The sequence below is a fragment of the Hyperolius riggenbachi genome, chromosome 8 (assembly GCF_040937935.1).
Source record: "Hyperolius riggenbachi isolate aHypRig1 chromosome 8, aHypRig1.pri, whole genome shotgun sequence".
Lineage (NCBI taxonomy): Eukaryota > Metazoa > Chordata > Amphibia > Anura > Hyperoliidae > Hyperolius > Hyperolius riggenbachi.
The window spans coordinates 265,529,888-265,550,457 of NC_090653.1; the positions used below are offsets into that span (position 1 = coordinate 265,529,888).

Here is a 20,570-nt window from a genome sequence, read left to right on the forward strand (position 1 = left end):
AGTTTGTTCCTATTCACCACATCGACAGATTTGGTGCTGGGAGGTGGAGCAATAAGCCTCCTGCACTGCAGGAAATAAGCTATAGAAATGCAGGTGCCCTGGCTCTAAGTATGGCAGACATGCAGGTGCCCTGGCTCTAAGTATGGCAGACATAAACAGATGATATGCAATAGAAAAACAGAGTGAGGGTTTCATGGCCCAGTGACATCACGTTCAAGTGTAAAACATAACTTTTAATAACAATAATCGTTTGTGGTCACGTATGACAAAGCATAGCCTAGTCCTTGATTTGCACGTTTGTCAGAATAAATCGCCTAACGCATGTTTCGTGGCCCACAATATGGTCGCTTCTTCAGTGACTTCATTTTGTAGGCTAACAGTTTGTGAACAGTGATTGTTAAAACAAGGTGTACAGCCACATCAGAGGATGTTACGCATGTTGTAATCATCCAGTCAGCTCAAATATCGTCAATCAGATTAATATCCAATAGCAGTCACTATAGTTAGCGTCAGAAGCTTAGGCTCCTTGGTAGTGAATTTTAATTCTCCCATAAGCTCTTGTGTGAGGCTATACGTATAAGTTGACATGCTGGTCAATTAGCTGAAATTGGCTGGCAAGGAAATTCAAGGATACCTAAGGTGACATGTGACAGGATGAGATAGACATGGGTATGTACAGTGCCAAGCACACAAATAACTATGCTGTGTTCCTTTTTTTCTTTATCTGCCTGAAAGAGTTAAATATCAGGTATGTAAGTGGCTGACTCAGACAGGAAGTGACTACAGTGTGGCCCTCACTGATAAGAAATTCCAACTATAAAACATTTTCCTAGCAGAAAATGGCTTCTGAGAGCAGGAAAGGGATAAAAGCAGCAATCGTTCATAGATTTTAGCTCTGGCATACTTCAATGAATGTGTCATTGAGCAAAAACAATAAAACAGTTAAAACGTAAAAAGTAGATTTCAACAAAATAAAACTGGAATATCTTAAAAAGTCATTTTCTAGGAGAAGGGAGATGGATACAACGGTTTATTTAATTTGATTATTTTCGCTTCTGGTGTCCTTTCATGCCACTGTAAGGTTTAAATAGATGACGTAAGGTTGGCATGATGAGAAACAAAATGGCACTTTTTATAAAAGCAACACAAAACCAAAACAGAGTATCAAACGTGACAAAGGCAGGGATACCTCATGAGAATGATGCCATGCCCAATTTTCTGGAAACGCCTCCCTCATTCTGTGTCTTGTCTATGCCCTGGCCCTTTGCATCCTTGCTGCAAGGCTCACCTTCATTATGTACTACCGGTATGTCTTTTATCCCGACCGCTGCTTAATAGTGAGGGTACTTCTGGCTATCTATTACTAAGTGCCAACTGTGGCTACCTACACTGGGCAGGGTAAGTGTGGGAGAGGTGACAGCTGGGCCAGCACACCAGTGGGTGCGTTACAGCAGGGGTTTGTGGGTCTCTAGTGCCAAGGTACTCAACATGTGGTACGCGTACCCCAGGAAATACTTCTGATGGTTCCAGGGGGAACTCGGGCTTGATATACTTAACCATGAATAACAAATGTAGAGTTTCAAAAAATGATAAAATTTATTTAAACACCAAATTAGTATTTTTCACGAATTTAAAAGCAATAGTGAATGCTTGGAAATTGTTTAGAACCAATTGTCATGTTCTACGATTAAATATGGATTTGTCACGGGGTACTTGTGATAAGGTTTACTATGCTAGGGGGTACTTGGTGAGCACAGTGTTTTAAAAGGGGTACATACCAATAAGATGTTGAGAAACACTGGTCTAGGGTACCAGAGCATCTTTGCCTATAGGCTCTTGTGATGTAAATCCAGGCCTGCCCTTAGTAAACTAAAAGTTGAGATATTTTTATGGTGTACTTCAAAGGACGTTTCTGACCAAAACTGATAATTCATTTAGGGGAATGGTTTCTTCACCAATTGGCTTCTTGTGCCTTTTTGTGACTCCATGACCAGGACAGAATCACCATCAAAATCGAATTAAATAGGTGAGTGTTGACCCTCCTCTCCCTGTGTTTTTCATGATGTGGAATTGATGTGGGTGGAGTTGGGAACTCTGAACAGAGCCAGTGGAAATTGGAACCACAGGGATAATTTGGCTCACTGGCCTCCACTCAGAACTATTGGTCTTTGAGCGAGCAGACTGTTTAGAATTGCAGCACTTGCAGAATGGCCTCCTTATCCCATGCAGGGGTGTGTGTAAACATTTTCACAAGAAATCTCAAGTTTTTTTTTTTTTACTTGAAACATGTCAAATACTCTGTGATGCAACTTCTAGTTAGGCAGCGCCTTCCTTGAAGGAGGAAGTGCTTAGCACAGCGGGCTGACCACAGAAAGCTGAGGTGACAGGCAAGCTTCTCTTGCAGGAAGTGATGTTGCCTCTTGTACCGTATCATGACAGCTACCTATGACAGGAAGCCCCAGCCACAGGGAGGAAATGAATTGCTGCTTCTTTAGAGCTGAAGAGGACACACAACCTTCAAGATGAATGTAGGTCTTTTGAGCCATCACTCGTTCTGATAACCAGAGACGGCCATATTTGATGGCACCTGCAGCCGAGGCCATGGACGGAGGTGAAAAGGAATTTCTGGAGGACGACAGCGATGCCTGGTAGGAGAGATTTGGGGGGTGAACTTGCACATTCATCTCTCATCATCTTAATGGAGCTACGTGTCGAAGAGGACCTCTCATGGAGCAAAGATGTAGACAAACTCTCAGATTGAATCTGTTGCAGCCTGGCAGATTCTGTTTGATGTTTTGTCCCAGATCTTTTGCCCCACAAATGGTCCTTTTTCATACAGACTTCTGCTTAGCGTCTTGTTCAAACGCTGTGTTTTGTTTTTTCAAGAATGCCAGCATTTAACAGCTAAGCTTTTAATGACTTTTGAAGGCTTTTAATTGCTTTCAGGCGAGCATTGCTTTTTCTGTGCTCTTGCAGGAAGTGGGTATAGGGAAAGGGCTGGGATTTGGGCTTTTGTTGGCTTTCAGTGACTTTTGCTGTTGCTGGCATTGCGTTTGAATACCAGCAAACGACTTCTAGAAGCTGAATGTTGCTTTTGAGATGAGACGCCGGCACCTACCGCCAGGCTTTCATGAAAGCCTGCATAAGCTTATACTAAATGCTCCCATTCACTTGCATGGGGCGGTACTCGATCCCTAAAAACATTACTTTTAAAACGCCACTTTTTAATGCTAGCAAAACGTCCATGTGAATAAGCCCTGTAGCTCACTGGTCAATGACAGTGGGAATAATTTACAAAGCTGCTATACATGCTATATATACCTTCCAGTAGTCATTCCTGATCAACATGACTGGATAGCCCTTTGATTAGAAGAAAATCCTCCTGCCAACTGATTGGGAATATTTGTCTCGGTCATGTAATGATCAGATGTGTTGTTAAAGATTGATTGGTCTTTCACAGTTTCTGATGTTATTCATATGAACATCTGCGTGATGTGGGATGTGGCTGGTGATGTCTGGTATACAGGTGAAACTCGAAAAATTAGAATATCGTGCAAAAGACCATCTATTTCAGTAATTCAACTTAAAAGGTGAAACTAATATATGGACATGGCTGGCGATGTGTGGGCGGGATGTGGGACATGGCTGGGAATATGTGGGCAGGATGGGGGACATGGCTGGTGATGTGTGGGTGGGATGGGGGGTATGGCAGGGGATATGCGGGCGGGATGGGGGGTATGGCTGGTGATGTGTGGGTGGGATGGGGGGTATGGCTGGTGATGTGTGGGCAGGGACGAATCTAAGGGGGGGCAGACGGGTCTCTTGCCCCAGGCGCAGTTTGTTGAATTGTTAAAAAGGCGGCAAAATTTGGATGGGGAATGGCAGTTTAGGTGCCAAAATCTGATCTTTAGGCACCAAAACCTGACCTTTAGGTGCCAAAACTGGATAGGGAATGTCAGTTTAGGTGCCAAAACCTGACCTTTAGGCGCCAAAACTGGATGGGGAATGGCAGCTTAGGCGCCAAAACTTGACCTTTAGGCGCCAAAACCTGACCTTGCCCCAGGCGCAACTTGGTCTAGATCCGTCCCTGTGTGTGGGTGGAATGTGGGAAATGGCTGGGGATGAGGGACATGGTTGGTGATATGTGGGTGGGATGTGGGACATGGTTGGTGATATGTGGGTGGGATGGGGGGTATGGCTGGCATTGTTTTGGTGGAATGTGGGACATGTCTGGCGATGGGTGGATGGTTAAACCGTCCATGTGAAAGACCCCTAAAATTATTTGGATGATGAGCAATCAGATAGGTGGCAGTAAAAGGATTGTTGGCAGATTTGATCAAAGGGATTGATCTGCTGGAACAATCTACCTATGCATAGCCCATTTTAGTAAATCAGGCCCACTGTAAATAGATTTTCTGCCCTGGATGGATAAAGGATGCATACAGTAGCTTCTGAGACTGTATAGATGCCTCATAGTTCTCATCACCAATACTACTCAGTTTTATTACACACATTTTGCACATTACTTTACAGAGAATACTGAACAGTTCACACCAGTTAGGCCCATTTCACACAGGTCCTGAAGGCAGTGAATTCATTGTCTGCCTCCTCTCTGGTACACATTCTGTTGGCATTCTTCCCATGGTGTTTCGTCTGAGCTTGGCTGCATTAAACTGAAGCTGTAAAGCATTTGGTGGCCAACAGAAGATAGGCTGAAGTGCCTGAAAACTCTGCTGTTCAGCCATTCATGTGAAAGGGGCCAGTTGCGTAGGGATCGGCATATCCATCACTAGGGGGTGCCTGGTGTCAGAAAAGAATTAAGATGAAATGGAGCCCTAGGCAAGATAGTAGTGTTTTCCCACCACTGATGGTCACCTGGCTTTTTTGTGTAAGATATGGTGAGAGCTAGCATCCACTTAGCCCCTAGACCTTCTCTAGGCCAACTGCCTAGGTTTGCCTTGTGGATGATCCGGCTCTGCCTGGTGTTATAGCTGGTGGTGAAGGGGGGTATGCACAGGGCCGGTTTTAGCAACAATGGGGCCCCAGGGCAAAATAAAAATTGGAAGGCCCCCCAACAGATACCCCGAAACAAAAATCTGCATTAAGGGACCTTTTTGCAGCTGGTATAGTCAAGGTGTAAAGCCCCAATCAGTTGGAGCTCCACATTCTGACTATCCCAGCCTGCCTGGGGGACAAGGGGTTAAAGTTTCAGGAGGGGGACCCCCCCAAAAAAAATTGGGGGGGGGGGGGAATAGGAAAAAATGCCAGGGATCTTCATACAGCCATATTGCGGCTGTATAGCGATCCCTGGCCAAAGCGCTGCGGAGGAGTTTCCACCCCCTGGAAACCGCGTCAGGAAATTCATTGCTCTTTCTTTTGATACATGTAAAATTACACTACCGTTAGGTTTGCTACTAAAAGTGACATTTACCGCATTTAAAAGTATACTTTTTTTCCTTCAAAACTATAAAAATCGATTTTCTCAAAAACTATAAGGTCCCTTTAAAAAAATGATTTTGCCTCTCATTCCCAATGATCTCCTTAACATATCCTGCAAATTTGGGGTTTCTAAATGTGTATTTTTTTTTTCCTTTGAAACTTTTTAAAATTGATTTTCTCAAAAACTATAAGGTCTTTTTGAATTTTTTTTCCTCTTGTAGCCACTGGGGGCCCTAACAAGCTCTGGGGCCCTGGAGCAATTGCCTCCTTTGCCTCTATGGTAGCGCTGGCCCTGGGTATGCAGCAAGCATCATGGAGACCCTAAGATGTAGAGTAGTGCCAGCAGAGGAAAGAGAGCTCACCTCTCCATGCTGAAACGCTCCTGAAAGTGCCCCGCAGTGAACTGGGCCTCAAAGAATGCTTGTTTCAGGTGTGACTCAGACAACAGCTCAGCCAGGATATGGGAAATGAGATGTGAATAATTCTGGCTTCCATGCAAATTGGGTCTATTTTTAAATCGGCCAATCCATATTACTAGGAATTGCATTTGATTGAACATTGGTTCCATGCTGCATACACTTTCCTTAAAGTGTACCCAAGACAATGACAGCAAAAGGATGTGTACTTACCTGGGACTTCCTCCAGCCCCATGTAGTCCGTCTGCTCCCTCAACGTCCTACAGGTCCCCTCAGTTGCACTGTTGTCAGCTCTGGCAAAGTCTCATTAGACGAATGCGCATGCGCGGTCCTAGCCGCGCCCACCCCCCCGTTTGCGCTCCCATATCTAGGAGTGTTGTGCGTATGCGCAGTTCATGAAGATTGTAACTGAGCATGTACAGAATGCTTCTGGCCACAGTAGTGCGATTGATGGTTTGAGCAGTCAGAATTGCGCATACACAGTGGCCCGCAATGTGGCTAGATCGCGGACTCCACAGCGACTGAATGGGGGAGACGAGTCAGACACGGAGGCAAGTATGAATCCTTGCTCTATCATTGTCTCAGGTTTACTTTATATTTACATACAAGGTAGAGACCTTTTTTAATCTCCTTGACACACACACACACACACATATATATATATATATATATATATATATATATATACACACACATACACTGTACATGTGTATTATGTTGCTATGCCTGTATAATGAGGTTTTGCTTTCCTTTATCACGTCACATGCAGTGTCTGGCTCCATGTGAGCTGCTCTATTGGTCACAAGAAATGGCCAAACACTTGGCGTCTTTTCCTCACATGTGATAGCTGTGCAGAAAGTCAGCTGTGCGCTGGGAATTTTTTCCTCACCATTCAGTCCAGTTTCATTTTCAGCATCTAAACATGAGATGAGCACGTGAAATGCTTACTCATTTGGTTGTGACCTCTCAGTTAGGTTACTTCATATAGTCAGGCCTTTTTATAGCCATTCAGTGACTTTCCTTATTTAAAAGGCATGGTAACCCTACTTGCCTTGTCGTCACAGTGAATGTAAACATGCTCCTGACAGTAAGGCCCCATTTACACTTAAAGGGAACCTAAACTGAGAAGGATATGGATATTTCCTTTTGAAATAATACCAGTTGCCGGACTCTCCTGCTGATCCTGTGTCTCTCTTTTGGCCACAGTCCCTCAACAAGCATACAGATGAGATGGTCTGACTGAAGTCAGACTGGATCAGCCGCATGCTTGTTTCAGGTGTGTGATTCAGCCACAACTGCAGCCAAAGAGATCAGCAGGACTGCCAGGCAACTGGTATTGTTTAAAAGGAAACTTGCTCTCTGTTATAACTGAAAGGACAACTGATTTTCAAAACCATGCCCATGTTTCCCAATGGCTCAGTTCACACTATACGCGTTTTAACTGAAAGATTTTTCATAATGCTCTGCAATGGAGGAAAAAAAAAATTAAAAAAAGCGTAACAACTGATTAAGTGTGAATGGGGTCTAAGGGCCCTGACACACCAAAGTGCGTATTGTGGATTGTCTTCTTTTTTTAAAAAAAAAAGCCTCCGTTGACACCTTAAAATCGTGGTAAAATCGAGGCAAAATTGCCACATTTTTTTTTTTTTTTTACATTTTAAATCGGTTTTAATGTAAGTCAATGTTGGCGACCCTTAAAATGTACTTTTGTGAGTCAGGGCCCTAAGGGCTCGTTCACATCTTGGATGTTTTTATGAGCTGTAGCCCATTGCTGACACCATGCATAACGCATGTTGGCAGTTTCTGAGCGCCTCCATTCAACAGATCATAAACGGGAGAAAGTTGTTATCATTGAAACGCCAACAGCCAACTTCGGCTGTAAACAGCCCTGAAAAAGCTCCTGGGAGCGTTGAAACGCAACGCTCCAAAACGCCGAGTTAGATGTGAAAGGTAAAATGAAAGTCTATGGACTTTCACTTTACCTTAGAAAACGCCAACTTCGGCTGTGGCGTTAAAACGCCGAAAAAGTCCTCTGGTGTGAAAGGGCCCTATATGATTGAATTTGTAGGCCTCAGTTACTTTAACTGAGGTTAATTAAAAGACTTGATTTGCAGAGTACAGTATACCTTTAAAGAGGATTTCAAGAAGCACTGAAGAACAGTGTGATATGGGAACTCCCAAGGCTGTATCAGAGATATCCAGTGCAGAGGCCAGACTAGCTGGTGACGAACAACATAAATATGAGCCATTGTTATGAAAATATTCTTACAAGAACATTAAACACTGGCTTCTTCAGAACACAATGACCGGTGTCTGGAACATGGAGGTTTTGAGGGCATGCGCAGTAAAGACTGGGCTGGTCATTCTATCACAAGGTCTTATCAGCCAATAGGGGGCGATGAGTTAGTGATACGTCTTTGCTCAGATGATGTCACATTTAGTGGTTAGTGGTCGGTACTAAAGCAGCTGACGGGCTCCAGAGAGCCACTTCTGACTACTGCTGCTTCTTCTGATGTTTGGCTGATGACTTCCACCCTTTACTTTTATTTGTAATGTATTGTCATCTTCAGTGCAGTTTCTAGGCTAAAATGCACCCAGGGCGAGGGTAAAAATGTACGCATTGAACCACTAACGCGTAAAAATGTATGTGTCAATGTTCCTGCACTAGCGGGAATGCGTAAAAATGTACGCAATGCGGCCCGCCGACCTCCAAGGCCAGCAAGCTGCCAGCTTGGACTGGAGCAGCAGTGAGTGACTACGAGGGCACAGGATGGCTGCATGGAGCTGGTAGAAGCCCCAGGTAAGTGAAACTCATTTTTTTTATTTTGCGTGGACCTTCCCTTTAAGAGGTGCTGCAAAGAGGAATGGGCTAAACTGGCCAAGGATAGGTGTACCAAGCTTGTGGCATCATATTCAAAAAGACTTGAGGCTTTGATTCCTGCCAAAGGTGCATCGACAAAGTATTGAGCAAAGGCTGTGAATACTTACGTACATGTGATTTCTCAGGTTTTTTTTTTATTTTTAATACATTTTCCAAAACCTCAAGTAAACTTTTTCATGTTGTCATTATGGGCTGTTGTGTGTAGAATTCTGAGTAAAAAAATAATTAATTCCATTTTGGAAGTGGAAAAAGTGCTGTGAATACTTTCCGGATGCACTGTATAAATGTTATTATACAGGGTGGGCCATTTATATGGATACACCTTAATAAAATGGGAATGGTTGGTGATATTAACTTCCTGTTTGTGGCACATTAGTATATGTGAGGGGGGAAACTTTTCAAGATGGGTGGTGACCATGGCGGCTATTTTGAAGTCGGACATTTTGAATCCAACTTTTGTTTTTTCAATAGGAAGAGGGTCATGTGACACATCAAACTTATTGGGAATTTCACAAGAAAAACAATGATGTGCTTGGTTTTAACGTAACTTTATTCTTTCCTGAGTTATTTACAAGTTTCTGACCACTTATAGAATGTGTTCAATGTGCTGCCCATTTTGTTGGATTGTCAATGCAACCCTCTTCTCCCACTCTTCACACACTGATAGCAACGCTGCAGGAGAAATGCTAGCACGGGCTTTCAGTATCTGTAGTTTGGGGTGCTGCACATCTCGTATCTTCACAGCATAGACAATTGCCTTCAGATGACCCCAAAGATAAATGTCTAAGGGGGTCAGATCGGGAGACCTTGGGGTCCATTCAACTGGCCCACAACAACCAATCCACTTTCCAGGAAACTGTTAATCTAGAGATGCTTGGACCTGACACCCATAATGTGGTGGTGCACCATCTTGCTGGAAAAACTCAGGAAAGGTGCCAGCTTCAGTGCATAAAGAGAGAATCACATAATCATGTAGCAATTTCGCATATCCAGTGGCCTTGAGGTTTCCATTGATGAAGAATGGCCCCACTATCTCTGTACCCCATATACCATACCATTTTTTTGTTCCAACAGTCTTGGAGGGATCTATCCAATGTAGGTTAGTGGCAGACCAATAGGGGTGGTTTTGTTTGTTAACTTCACCATTCACATAAAAGTTTGCCTCATCACTGAGCAAAATCTTCTGCGTAAACTGAGGGTCCTGTTCCAATTTTTGTTTTGCCCATTTTGCAAATTTAGTGCTCTGATCTGGGTCATCCTCATTGAAATGCTGCAGTAGCTGAAGTTTGTAAGGGTGCCATTTGTGAGTAGCTAGTATCCGCTAATATCCGCCACTCTCCAGTGACATGCGGCGAGTGCTAATCTGTGGGCTCTTTCTGAATGAAGCTAGCACAGCCACTGATGTTTCTTCATTAGTGACAGATTTCATAAGTCCACGTTTTGGCAAATCCAACGCTGAACCAGTTTCACGAAACTTAGCAAGCAGTTTGCTAACTGTAGCATGGAGATGGGTGGTCTCCTAGGGTTTCTTGCATTGAAATCTGCTGCAATGACCCGGTTACTGCGTTCACCAGACAGCAACACAATTTCTATCCGTTCCTCACATGTTAATCTCGGCGACATGTCAATGGCTGTAAACAAAGAGAAACTTGTAAATAACTCATGAAAGAATAAAGTTACGTTAAAACCAAGCACGCCATTGTTTTTCTTGTGAAATTCCCAATGAGTTTGATGTGTCACATGACCCTCTTCCTATTGAAAAAACAAAAGTTGGATTCAAAATGTCCAACTTCAAAATGGCCACCATGGTCACCACCCATCTTTTAAAGTTTCCTCCCTCACATATACTAATGTGCCACAAACAGGAAGTTAATATCACCAACCTCTCCCATTGTATTAAGGTGTATCCATATAAATGGCCCACCCTGTATAAAAGTTGGCATACAACAATGCTGTAAAGGCAACGGCCTGCCGTTTCGGGCTGGCAGCCCTTCTTCAAGCCAAAAAGCTAAAGCTACATTAGCCTTTTGGCTTGAAGGGCAGTCAGCCTGAAACTGCAGGCCGTTGCCCTTAATACATTGTTCTATGGCAACTTTTATACAGTAAATTTATACTTTAGCTGAACATGCTGCCAACCTGTATTCTTGTTGGGACTACATGCCAATATACCAGCGTGAAACCAAAGTTGATGTTAAGGTGGCCACTAGCAATGCAATTTGCAGAATGATCGTTTACGAACTATTATTCACATGAGCGATTGGAAACAAGCAATTTGGGACCACTAAAGGACAAAAATCTCCTAACCAATGCAATCAGATTGATGGGATGGATCCGAACATCGGATCTATTGTATTAATCTGATTGGATTGTTTTGGATTGTTCGTAATTGATTGTTTGGTAAATTGTATCGTTAGTGGCCACCTTTAGACCCTCAGGAGATGTAACTTGAAGGCTGGAATGAGTAGTTATTAACGTATTCTCTTTCCTCCATCCTGCAGGGCCCCAGTACAGAGAGAACGCTCGCACACCACCGGGTCACTGTCTGAAAGCTCCGGGGTGAGTAGGTGGGACATTTATGCACAGAGGTTGGTGGGCGAGTGGTCATTGTGTAACTAATTGCCTGTTCTGTGTCTCTGAATTTAGCTGAAGAGAAGAAAACAAGGGCAGACGTTACCAGCGCAGACAACTGAAGAGAAGGTGAGCGACCCCATACAACAGGGACATTTCTAATGAAGGTGCCCTAAACAAGACCTCCTCAAGATATAATGTATACAGTCATCACATGCCTCCTCTAATAACTTTAGGCTGCAGCCATGTCCACCATATAGCTAGTGCAACCAAGTTGTTCTCCCCATCACAACAACTGCAGTTCCCTTAGTAAAGAGGTTGACATGGAGGCAGGTCTGGATTTATCAATAAGGCATTGTAGGCTCGTGCCTACAGGTGCCTAATGATTGCATGGCGGCTCAATCCCCTCCCCCAGTGCCTCCCTGTCTATGCAGAGTTCCATGCAGAGCGTAAATGAGAGGTTTCTCACCTGGCTCTTGCCATTCCACTGACCAGATCTCACTTCAGCCGGTGGCATCTCAAGCAACCTAATAACTGGGGTCACCTCTGGCCACTTAATACTAAGGGGCACCAGTGGCTACTTATGCTGGGCAGGGGAGGTAAGGGATAGGGGGCAGCCAGCACACTGCTGGTGCAGTCGGGGTTTGTAGGTTCATGAAAGGTGAAGTCTAAGGTGCCAGCCCAGAACATCTGTACCTATAGTCTCCTGTGATGTAAATCCAGGCCTGTATGGAAGCATAAGGAATCAGCCATACTTTTCTGCTTTCTCAGTAGGCCCCCACTGGTGCTTTAGCTTTTATGTCTGTCTTCTTCTGGTGGACATATGAGAAAAGACAGCTGAAGCTCTGGAGAGGACCTGCCAAAGTAGCAGGTCTATATGGCCACCTTCTCAACACTTCCTTGCTGACCTCTGCTTTTGAAAGGGAAGGGGCATGCAGATAATAGCTGTAGAAAAATAATGGGGTGTCCCTGCAGACAATTTGGTACCCTAGCTCCCTGCTTTGCCTTTTTAAGCACAGAAATTGGTTTTGCCACATAACGTTACTGTAGTGCTGCATGGCTGTCTCAATTCCCAGAATGCTCAACTCATGCATGTTGGTGTCATTCCCAGAATCATCTGCTGCTCTATGTGGGCTTTATTGCCAGAATGCCCTGTTTCTGCATGATATCTCTAATCCTAGAATCATTGGTTTCACCATGTTGGCTCCACCAGAACATTGGGCTCACTTCCACAGTCCTCTGCTCCTGTTCTTTGGCTCTTGTCCCAGTATCCTCTGCCCCATACATTGGTTTTGTTACCTGTATCTTCTGCTCTTGCTTGTTTGTTCCAAACCCAGAAGAAACAAAAACACCTTATCTGAAGTATAGTCCCCTGTATCGGAGGAAGGGATGGTTAGTAGTTGGGGCCCTAAAACAGCTCTGGGATCCCCTGCGATTGCAGGAGCTGCTCCCCTTTAGTTACGCCCCGTATGTAACCCTAACCTAGATCATATCAGTACACTGTGGAGTTGATGGAAAATTAGAGGTAGTGCAAATACTGTACACTGGTTTGTCATCACCGGCATTGAGAATTCATTTTTCATAAGTATAGGAGAGTCTGGATTAGTAGAAACCAATAACATGATCTATTCTTGTGATTATTAACTTACCCAAAGAGCAGTCTGCTGTAGCCTTTGACAGCACTCAAAACACATCACTAAATCTTGTGACCAGTCGAGGTGAAGTCCAGTTGCCGGGGTTACCAAGCTTTGTCCGGTATCTGACTTTTGTGTACATCACGTGTTTGTTCAGAAAAGAAGTCCTTAAAATGAAAGCCTTTCCTGTGATTTACCCAGGGACTTCCTGTGAAATATGTACAATTATAGGACACTTGAAAACCACTTCCTCATTATATATAGATGTATATATATATCATGATGTGTGAACCACGGCTTCAGCTACTGTATCGTCCCGGAGCAGCATCAAGTCACTGTAGCTAATACACGGCACATGACTATGAAAGTGCAATGCAAAACACCAGAGCGGTTTTTAAACTTTTGCCCCACCAGGCCAAATTTATTTAATTTTTTTGCAATCCCCTATTCCATGTATAGTATAAGCTCCAACTATTATGTAAACAGTTCCATGTACAGCAGCCCGACTCCAGTTCATTGAGCACCCCCCTCTACCACAGAAGGGCTTCCTCTACCATAGAAGGGCTTCCTCTACCATAGAAGGGCTTCTATGGTAGAGAAGGCTGCAAAAGAAATTGGAGTAGGTCTGCTCTGCTGTACATGATTTGCCCACTGGACAGCAGCTCCCCTTTTCAATATGCACTCCCTGCTTAACACACATACCATCCCTAATCCATGTGCAGTCCTTCCACAAACAGTATCTCTCTAGTCTGTGAACTTGTAAAAAAATTAGGCTCACACTGAAAAATTCTGGCACCTGAGAATTGTGGCATCAGAGAAGACTGGCATTGGAGTTGTTCTGGCATCTAGAAGTATGGCATTGGAGAAGTCTAGCACCAGAAGAAGTAGTCTAGCAGTGGAGTAGTCTAGCAGTGGAGTAGTGTGGCACCGGAGTAGTCTAGCACTGGAGTAGTATAGCACCAGAGAAATCTTGCATCGGAAAAATCTGATTGGGAAGTCTGGCATTGGAAAAGTCGGTTTGGGAAGTCTGGCACCGGAGTAGTCTAGCACACGAGTAGTGTGGCATTGGAGTAGTCTGGCACCAGAGAAGTCTTGCATCAGAGAAGTTTGTTTGGGAAGTCTGGCACCGGAGTAGTCTAGCACTGGAGTAGTCTGGCACCAGAGAAGTTTTGCATCGGAGAAGTCTGTTTGGGAAGTCTGGCACCGGAGTAGTCTAGCACAGGAGTAGTGTGGCATTGGATAAGTCTTGCATCTGAGAAGTCTGATTGGGAAGTCTGGCATTGGAGAAGTCGGTTTGGGAAGTCTGGCACCGGAGTAGTCTAGCACAGGAGTAGTGTGGCATTGGAGTAGTCTGGCACTGGAGAAGTCTGGCACCAGAGAAGTCTTGCATCGGAGAAGTCTGTTTGGGAAGTCTGGCACCGGAGTAGTCTAGCACTGGAGTAGTGTGGCATCTGAGAAGTCTGATTGGGAAGTCTGGCATTGGAGAAGTCGGTTTGGGAAGTCTGGCACCGGAGTAGTCTAGCACTGGAGTAGTCTGGCACCAGAGAAGTTTTGCATCGGAGAAGTCTGTTTGGGAAGTCTGGCACCGGAGTAGTCTAGCACTGGAGTAGTGTGGCATTGGAGAAGTCTTGCATCTGAGAAGTCTGATTGGGAAGTCTGGCATTGGAGAAGTCTGTTTGGGAAGTCTGGCACCGGAGTAGTCTAGCACTGGAGTAGTCTGGCACCAGAGAAGTCTTGCATCGGAGAAGTCTGTTTGGGAAGTCTGGCACCGGAGTAGTCTAGCACTGGAGTAGTGTGGCATTGGAGAAGTCTTGCATCTGAGAAGTCTGATTGGGAAGTCTGGCATTGGAGAAGTCGGTTTGGGAAGTCTGGCACCGGAGTAGTCTAGCACTGGAGTAGTCTGGCACCAGAGAAGTCTTGCATCGGAGAAGTCTGTTTGGGAAGTCTGGCACCGGAGTAGTCTAGCACAGGAGTAGTGTGGCATTGGAGAAGTCTTGCATCAGAGAAGTCTGATTGGGAAGTTTGGCATTGGAGAAATCTGCCACCTAGACGTCTGGCACTGAGGAAAAATGGTATTGGAAATAGACTCACACTGAAGAAGGCTGGCTCTGGAGAATTTTAGCAGCAGAGAAGCCTGGCACTGGAGAAGTTTTGGCACCTAGAAATCTGGCACTGGAGAAGCCTGGCACTTAGAAGACTGGTACTGGAGAAGTCTGGCACCGTCCGGAGAAGTATGGTGTTGGAGAAAAATGGCATATGAGAAGATTGGCACCGGAGCAGTCTGACACCTAGTAGATAGCACTGGAGGATGTTGGGACATTAAAGGACCACTATTGCGAAAAAAAGTAGGCAGTTAAAATCTGACAGAACCGACATGTTTTGGGCCAGTCCATCTCTTCATGGGGGATTTTCAGGGTTATCTTTGTTTTCAACAGCATTTCCTGAACTGCAGTTTAACTGCCAAAATAGTAAGATACCAGCCAGCCTCCCTACTCACTTGCATGCTATTTTGTCAGTTAGACTTTGTAACTGCTGTTCAGGAGATGCTGTTGAAAACAAAGAAAACCCTGAGAATACCCTATGAGGAGATGGACTGGCCTAAAACCTGTCGGTTCTGTCAGATTTTAACTGCCTACTTTTTTCACGATAGTGGTCCTTCAAATAATGGATTGGCTGGTTTCTGCTATCACTCAAAGTGCCAACTAATGCTACAATTTTTTGTTCCAATCGACTTTCTGATCCCGTAATAGTGATCAGAAGGAAAACCGCAAAACTGATTGACCACTGGCATTGAAAACGATTGAAAATATGATTGTTTGTTGTCAATTGGCAACATCAACACTCTCCAATTTCAACCAATCCTATTGCTATTATCGAATCAGAATGTTGATTGTGTAAGAAAATTGTATGGTTAATGGGAACCTAAATGCTTTATTCACACTATAAACTGTGTTTCTGTGTGCATTTTCATGTACGCAACTTCCAACACATACATGCACGGTATTAGCAAACCCATTGGTTATCATGGGCTGTCAGTTCGAATATGTTTCGGTACAATTAAGTTATTTCAGGTCATCTTTAAGATTTTATATTGATCTTATACCACTAGTGGGTGGGAAGAGAAGCTGCATTTTGCCTGGATAGGGGATTTAGCAGAAACAGAAGGGGATAAGAATGAGTATACAGAGAGACCATATGACCTGTGTGGATCAGTGAGTGACAGAGAGGCCAGCCAATAGTCTGTGAGGAGGAGGGGACAGCTGCTCATGTTTCATGCTGCATGTTCATTCTGTGTTTGGCAAACAATTTTTCATTTTCCCTTACAAACCACCTGTTTTATCTTTCACTTGCAGGAACCCAGCAATAAGAGGGTCAAACCCGTCGCCAAGTCTTTATCGGCCAACACCCAGCAGCAAGCAAAAGTCACCCCGCTGAAGAAACTTAGCTTATCCATTCAGGTAACAGAAGGACAAATGGGCACAAGGGTGTCAGGGCCAGTTTAAGTCACAAAAGTACCAGGGGCAAAATTAACCTGGGCCTCCGAGGCAAGCAGGAGAGGCGCTAGGCCGATTTCTGATGGATCTCATGCAGAAATCGGTCTGTTGTGTATGGGCAGGCCACAGATCCACATGAAATCTGTCTCATGGTCGATCTGCCCATACATTGACTGATGTAGGGGCACCTAGGAATACATCAGATTTTGAGGCTTGTAGACTGGTTGTAAGTGCTGTGGGCCTCAGACAAAAATATGTCAGGTGCAAAAATATTAGCTAATTCTTTCCCATCCCTACAGCGTTCTATAGGCTGCAACAGTGACAACCGCCTGTTCAGCTTCTCCCCACGCTCCCGCAACCGAGATTCAGGGTCTGCTAAAAAGAGGTGCAGCAAGCTGTGGAGTGAGACCTACGACAGCGCAAGGGAGGAGCTATCCGCTCGCGAAATCAAACGCCAGGAGGTGAGTTCACAGAATATTCCAATCGCATGCTACCAATACATAAAGCTTCTGTACAACTTGTCCCACAAGGCAGGTTCAGCTGGGTGTTTCAGTCCTATAGTCTTCAACATGTTTCATTACTGATTCTGATGATGCAAAGGAAGGCCATGAAATGTATGTCTGTAGACAGTAGTAACTTCAGGCACCAGAAAGTCTAGCTTAGACTAAGCTTAGCCATGTATGAAGAATAGCTCTACACTCCGTAGGCATAATTGCCTCACCCTAGCACCCTGACACTCAGGTGCCCATTACTTAAAGTGTATCTGTGAGAGCAGTCTGCTCAAGCCCGCCCCCCTCTGCCTGTGTTCTACCTATCTGTGAGAGCAGTTTGGGAAACATAGGTTTATTTATCTATGCAGCTAATTAGTGTCCTGGCTTGAGTTACACCATTCTCTCTCCCCATCTGAGCCAGGAACATACAGGGATACTGCTCTACACAGATCAAGTGCAGCAGCAGCTGTGCTTGTCTTTGGTTTTACAGGAATAATTAAAAGTAATTGTGCCTGTGTGTATATGTCTGCAGGTTTTTTCCCCACACAGTGACAATGACTCGGAAGCCAATGGCGGCCATCTTGGATTTTCGTCTTTTTAATTTTTTAATCTTTGTAATTTTTTTTCTTGGATAAGAATGAAAAATTAAGAATGAAATAAGCACAGGAGAGCAACAAAAATTACAGAAATTGGGGCGTATGTTTATTTTAAAGGTACCTGTTCATCTCAGGTTTCCTTTAAGATGCATGGCTATTGGTGGCTGGTTAGTGTGATGGTTAAGGGCTCTGCCTGTGATTTAGCAGTAACCAAGCAGCTCGGGGTGACCCAAAACCACTAGGAAAGTATAGGGCACCAAAAGACACCGAACAGACCTCCTACTAAAAAGCAATGCTTAGTGTGGTTTGCCTTCTTAAAGCAGAAGGTACTTGCGATGATTCGGCTTTAAGTGTACATCCGTGGTTACCCACAATTAGTGTTGGGCGAACATCTAGATGTTCGGGTTCGGGCCGAACAGGCCGAACATGGCCGCGATGTTCGGGTGTTCGACCCGAACTCCGAACATAATGGAAGTCAATGGGGACCCGAACTTTTGTGGTTTGTAAAGCCTCCTTACATGCTACATACCCCAAATTTACAGGGTATGTGCACCTTGGGAGTGGGTACAAGAGGAAAAAAAAATTTAGCAAAAAGAGCTTATAGTTTTTGAGAAAATCGATTTTAAAGTTTCAAAGGGAAAACTGTCTTTTAAATGCGGGAAATGTCTGTTTTCTTTGCACAGGTAACATGCTTTTTGTCGGCATGCAGTCATAAATGTAATACATATAAGAGGTTCCAGGAAAAGGGACCGGTAATGCTAATCCAGCAGCAGCACACGTGATGGAACAGGAGGAGGGTGGCGCAGGAGGAGAAGGCCACGCTTTGAGACACAACAACCCAGGCCTTGCATGAGGACAAGAAGCGTGCGGATAGCATGCTTTGTACCACCATGCAGTCATAAATGTAATAAAGATAAGTGGTTCAATAAACAGGGACCACGCGGCAACGCTAACCCAGCAGCAGCACACGTGATGGAACAGGAGGAGGCGCAGGAGGAGAAGGCCACGCTTTGTGAGACACAACAACCCAGGCCTTGCATGAGGACAAAAAGCGTGCGGATAGCATGCTTTGTACCGCCATGTAGTCATAAATGTAATAAAGATAAGAGGTTCAATAAACAGGGACCACGCGGCAACGCTAACCCAGCAGCAGCAGCAGCAGCAGCACACGTGATGGAACAGGAGGAGGCGCAGGAGGAGAAGGCCACGCTTTGTGAGACACAACAACCCAGGCCTTGCATGAGGACAAAAAGCGTGCGGATAGCATGCTTTGTACCGCCATGTAGTCATAAATGTAATAAAGATAAGAGGTTCAATAAACAGGGACCACGCGGCAACGCTAACCCAGCAGCAGCAGCAGCAGCAGCACACGTGATGGAACAGGAGGAGGCGCAGGAGGAGAAGGCCACGCTTTGTGAGACACAACAACCCAGGCCTTGCATGAGGACAAAAAGCGTGCGGATAGCATGCTTTGTACCGCCATGTAGTCATAAATGTAATAAAGATAAGAGGTTCCATAAACAGGGACCGGCAACGGTAACCCAGCAGCAGCAGCAGCAGCAGCAGCACACGTGATGGAACAGGAGGAGGCGCAGGAGGAGAAGGCCACGCTTTGTGAGACACAACAACCCAGGCCTTGCATGAGGACAAAAAGCGTGCGGATATAGCAGCAATGCTTTTTGCCGCCATGCAGTCATAAATGTAATACAGATGAGAGGTTCAATAAACAGGGACCGGAAACGCTAAACCATCCCAGATGTTCATCGGTCATGTTACTTGGTTGGGGTCCAGGAGTGTTGCGTAGTCGTTTCCAATCCAGGATTGATTCATTTTAATTTGAGTCAGACGGTCTGCATTTTCTGTGGAGAGGCGGATACGCCGATCTGTGATGATGCCTCCGGCAGCACTGAAACAGCGTTCCGACATAACGCTGGCTGCCGGGCAAGCCAGCACCTCTATTGCGTACATTGCCAGTTCGTGCCAGGTGTCTAGCTTCATGCCCGGTTTCAGGTCCAGCGGTGCCAGCCACAAATCCGTCTGTTCCTTTATTCCCCTCCAAATTTCCTCCCCTGTGTGCTGCTTATCCCCAAGGAAGATCAGCTTCAGCAACGCTTGCTGACGCATGCCAACAGCTGTGCTGCACTGCTTCCACGATCCTACTGCTGCTGGTGCTGGGTTAGCATTTCCGGATGAGGTACAGCTTTGAGATGCGTTGGAGGAGAAGGAGTCAGAGAGGTAGGTGCTGCTGTTGTTATCCAGCTGTTTGCGGCGTGGGCAACACCCGCGCCGTAGCAGGTGAGGAATCGCTGCCAGGCTCCACAAGGTTCACCCAGTGCGCGGTAAGGGAGATGTATCGACCCTGGCCGAACGCACTCGTCCAGGTGTCAGTGGTGAGGTGAACCTTGCAGGCAACGGCATTCTTCAAGCTTCGGGTTATTTAGCTGACCACGTGCTCATGCAACTCAGGCACTGCAGAGCGCGCAAAGTGGTAGCGGCTGGGAACCACGTAACGTGGGATGGCCACTGACATCATGCCCTTGAAGCTGTTTGTCTCCACCACTCGATATGGCAGCATTTCGCAGGCCAGAAGCTTGGCTATGCTGGCTGGCTGTTACTGCCACGGCCCGGGGGTCATTTGCTGGCAATTTCCTCTTGTGCTCAAACATCTCAGAGACAGACAACTCAACCGTAGCGCTGCACACCGAAGGGCTGTTGGTTGTTGTGTTTGATGAACACTGGGAGACCTCAAGAGCACTAGTCCGGAAAGTGACAGTGTCAGCATCGTCTGATGTTTGTGAATGTTGTGAACCACGCAATGGCTGGGCTACTGCTGCTGCTGAGGCGGGTCTGGTGGTGAGTCTGGTGAACCCAAGGGAGGCAGTGTTGCTGGTGGTACCCTGTCCTGCCGCGTTTGCCCACAGAGTGGGATGTTTGGATAGAATGTGGCGGCTCATGCTGGTGGTGGAGAGGTTGTTAATACTTTTCCCCCTGCTCAGGCGGGTCTTGCACACCTTGCAAATCGCCATGGTAACATCCTCAGTGCAGTCTTCA

The 20,570-nt window shown here is 45.4% G+C and overlaps 1 protein-coding gene across 1 annotated transcript in view; it reads left to right on the plus strand.

Annotated features, from left to right (window-relative positions):
* The first annotated feature begins 2,441 nt into the window (after window positions 1-2,441).
* LOC137527838 (rho guanine nucleotide exchange factor 3-like) overlaps window positions 2,442-20,570 on the plus strand; it is a 36,729-nt gene continuing 18,600 nt past the window's right edge. Inside the window, exons 1-5 of the mRNA XM_068248797.1 lie at window positions 2,442-2,648; window positions 11,235-11,292; window positions 11,380-11,433; window positions 16,292-16,396; window positions 16,732-16,893. Coding sequence (XP_068104898.1) covers window positions 2,581-2,648; window positions 11,235-11,292; window positions 11,380-11,433; window positions 16,292-16,396; window positions 16,732-16,893 — 447 coding nt within the window. The 5' untranslated portion in view covers window positions 2,442-2,580. The remainder of the gene's footprint in view (window positions 2,649-11,234; window positions 11,293-11,379; window positions 11,434-16,291; window positions 16,397-16,731; window positions 16,894-20,570) is intronic.